The following is a 3,690-nucleotide window of genomic DNA, read 5'->3' as shown; positions in this document are numbered from 1 at the left end:
AAAAAAAAAAAAAAAAAAAAAAAAAAAAAAAATTATGAAAGTTGGCAGGAGAAAGGGGACTAGGATGGGGAAAAGAAGAGACATGTGAAGGTATGTTAAAATCATAAGTGACTATTTTGTTCTGGACTTTGATAAGGTACAGTTTTAAATATGCATTTTAGTTGTGTTTTTAAAAAATTTTGAAAGTAAGCATGTAATAAAAAAAAAATCCACATCCCAACAAAAATTTCATTCCCAGGTGTCTCCATCACTGTGATGTCAACATCCATAAGTTATAAGTCATCATGAACAACTGATGATATTATAATAAAGTCATTAAATTGACTCACAAGAGAAATTACACCATCTTACACTTTATCACGTGAATGTATCTAACATACATACCTGCACACTGGCTGTTACCACTGACGACCCTGAGGCAGAGGATGGTCTATGTGGAGTAGACAACGGTTTAGTAGCACCCTGTGTTCCACTTCCTGTTCCCCCAGATAGACTAGTCCTATTAGCTCCGCTTGAGTTAAGGTTGCTACCTCTGCTGGCCGGTACATTCATTGCAATTCCACTCAAGCTATTCTTGCCGACAGTTCCAGTGGATGATGAGTTTGTTAGCTTTGGAGGGGCCTGAAGATTTTTTGTAGATGGAAGGCCTGAAGTGCGATTAGAGGGCAATAAATTCAAGGTGGGAGACTGTCTGCTGATGTTTATTCCACTGGGCTGTTTATGGACTGGGTTGTTACTGCTAGAGTGGCTACTCTGGGCCACTAGTGCATTTGGACTGGAAGAACTTGGGGATACAGTAGGTTTGGGAGTTGGGTTGGATTTAGAAATAAGTTTAGTTGATACTGAAGGCTTAGCTGACTGAGAGGGCTTGGGTGAGGCAGAAGGCTTAGGTGAGGGCAAGGGTTTAGGAGATGTGGCAGGTTTCGGAGATGCGGCAAGTTTTGGGGATGCAGCCATTGAGAAGGGAGATTTGAAACCCTGCGTGGAGATTTGTGACACCATTGCCTTGGCTAAATAGTTACTGGAGGTAGTGGTGCTAGGTACTGTCCTAGAAACCAGGGAGTGGGACCCTTGAGAACCATTTCCAGGTGGGGGAGTAGATAAGGGAAGGCGGTACATAAGTGGCTTATCTGAAGACTTAATAAGTGGGGATGAACAGGAAAGTTGGGGATTATTACTTAATTTCACCACTGGATTGGTCTGTGATTTACTAATAGTTGCTTGTAATGGAGACACATAGTTCTGTTGGACAGCTGAATGCTGGTGCACCTTTGTTACTTGTGTTAACGAAGAAGCATCTTGGGCCTCTGATGTTCCCAGAGCGTGAGAGGAGGCAGCAACTTGGGCTTGGGCAGAAGAGGAGACATGGGTCTGTGAAGAGGAAGAAGCATGAATCTGGCTTGACCTCTGTAGTCCTTGCTGAAGTAGCCTGGCTGGCAAAGGTTCTAAGGAAACTTTAGGGTTCTGAATTGAAGAACCAGCAATAAGGCCTGAAGAGATGCCAGTATGAGCTAAATCCTGGGGTTTCTTTGGTACTGGCCCTGTGTGGCCAGCAATAAGACTTGATGAATGTGCGGTCTGAGTAGAATCTAGTTTTTTGGGAGTAGCCAGTGGCAGTTTACTCATGATACTTGCTAATTTTTCCTCTCTCAGTCCTGGACGAGGTTTTGCAGTTGGCATACTTATCCTTGAGCCAGATGGAGGGCCCTTGTTCCCGTTGTTGATAACAGCTAAAGCTTCAGAAACAAGATCCAGTGCAGGTGGATGAAAAGAAAGTTCTTCGTCTAGTGAGTCATCAAGGCAGATCGTCTCCTGGGCCGGTGTAGAGCTAGAACTGGTGGAGGCCACAGCAGATGTGCTAGAGCTCGTTGAAGGGCCACCAACTGAAGCCACCAAGGATGCAGGAGTTTTCTGGTCCTTTTTTGGACTACACTCCTAGCATAAACAGCATTATGTTGGAAAAACAAAAACGATTAATCAAAAATTACAAAGTATTAGATTTTAAAGGACAAAGGAATTCTCATAATTAAAACTCTACTAGAAATCTTATTTAGAGACTGTAAAAACCAAAATAACTTTCCAGAGGGTAGAGCTCCTAACTGAACTGTCCTCAAAAGCCAAAGTAACTGATGTATTGCACAGAGCTGCCACATCTTAGTAAGCCATTCTAAGAAGGCTTAAAACCAAGCCAAAGGAACATTCATATACTAGGTCTATTACTAATGAAACCTCCTCTCCCCTCCCCCACCTCTATCAGATCTTCAGATACGATTCCGAATCCATATGTTCAGAGACTATTCTCTTTTTATCCTCCTTATACCTAGGAGAACTTCTGCCTTTATCGTTTTTATTTGTATTTTTTAAATTTTTTGGCCGCACCATGCAGCATGCAGGATCTTAGTTCCTCGACCAGGGATTGATCCCGAGCCCCCTGCAATGGAAGTGCAGAGTCTTAACCGCTGGACCGCCAGGGAAGTAGAAACTTAAGGTAGAATCTTAAGATTCTACCCAGGGACTTCCCTGGTGGCACAGTGGTTAGGAATCCGCTTGCCAATGCAGGGGACATGCATTTGAGCCCTGGTCTGGAAGGATCCCACATGCCAGGGAGCAACTAAGTCCGTGAGCCACAACTCCTGAGCCTGCGCTCTAGAGCCCGGGAGCCACAACTACTGAGCCCGTGTGCCACAACTACTGAAGCCCGCAAGCCTACAGCCCGTGCTCCGCAACAAGAGAAGCCACTGCAATGAGAAGCCTGTGCACCGCAACGCAGAGTAGCCCCGCTCGCCGCAACTAGAGAAAGCCCGCGCACAGCAAAAATGACCCAATGCAGCCAAAGATTAAAAAAATAAATAATAAAAATAAATTAATTATATAAAAAAAAGATTCTACCCATCTCGTATAGTATGGTTTGCTACGATACTGGCCCTCACTCTCTGCTTCCTTGCATTTCGGCCTCTTTGTATGCCTGTCCTACAGCTACCCATAGGCAGTGCATAGAGAAACTGGTACATCAAACTGGCAGAAGATTCAATTCAAGCACACTTAAATTACCTTTGCTATTCATTATGGTAGAAGTCATTTGTAATTTATTCCACATATATGAGCAAGGCACTATGCTAAGAAAGCAAGAGTATTAGGAATTAAAACTTGGAATACCTAAGAGAGAATATTTTGTTTTACCAAACAAAATTAAATTTCTTAAAATTCAAGGAAGAGATACGAGAATTAGGGCACAGTTTAAAATATTCAAAGAGCAAAAGAATTTTAAAAGTATCTTTCTTGGGCTTCCCTGGTGGCGCAGTGGTTGAGAGTCCGCCTGCCAATGCAGGGGACATGGGTTCGGGCCCTGGTCCGGGAAGATCCCACATGCCGCAGAGCGGCTAGGCCCGTGAGCCATGGCCGCTGAGCCTGCGCGTCCGGAGCCTGTGCTCCGCAACGGGAGAGGCCGCAACAGTGAGAGGCCCGTGTACCGCAAAAAAAAAAAAAAAAAGTATCTTTCTCTTAAGAAAAATATAAAGTACATGACTCATTTTATATTTAAGATTAAGAAGAAATAAAACTACATAAAAATCTTTTCAAAGTTTTTTCAATTAGTTTCCTAAAAACAGACAAATCCAAATAAACCCAAACCTTTATATTATACATTAATTTACGCCACGACAGCACTTAACTCTAACTACAGTAGGGAAA

At 43.2% G+C, this 3,690-nt stretch overlaps 1 protein-coding gene across 1 annotated transcript in view; it reads right to left on the bottom strand.

Annotated features, from left to right (window-relative positions):
- Positions 1-3,690, bottom strand: part of UBN2 (ubinuclein 2) — a 68,217-nt gene that overhangs the window by 9,826 nt on the left and 54,701 nt on the right. The window contains exon 14 of the mRNA XM_007466605.1: positions 385-1,935. Coding sequence (XP_007466667.1) covers positions 385-1,935 — 1,551 coding nt within the window. The remainder of the gene's footprint in view (positions 1-384; positions 1,936-3,690) is intronic.

This window comes from Lipotes vexillifer, unplaced genomic scaffold, assembly GCF_000442215.2.
Source record: "Lipotes vexillifer unplaced genomic scaffold, Lipotes_vexillifer_v1.1 scaffold71, whole genome shotgun sequence".
Lineage (NCBI taxonomy): Eukaryota > Metazoa > Chordata > Mammalia > Artiodactyla > Lipotidae > Lipotes > Lipotes vexillifer.
This window is presented reverse-complemented; position numbering and strand designations above follow the sequence as displayed.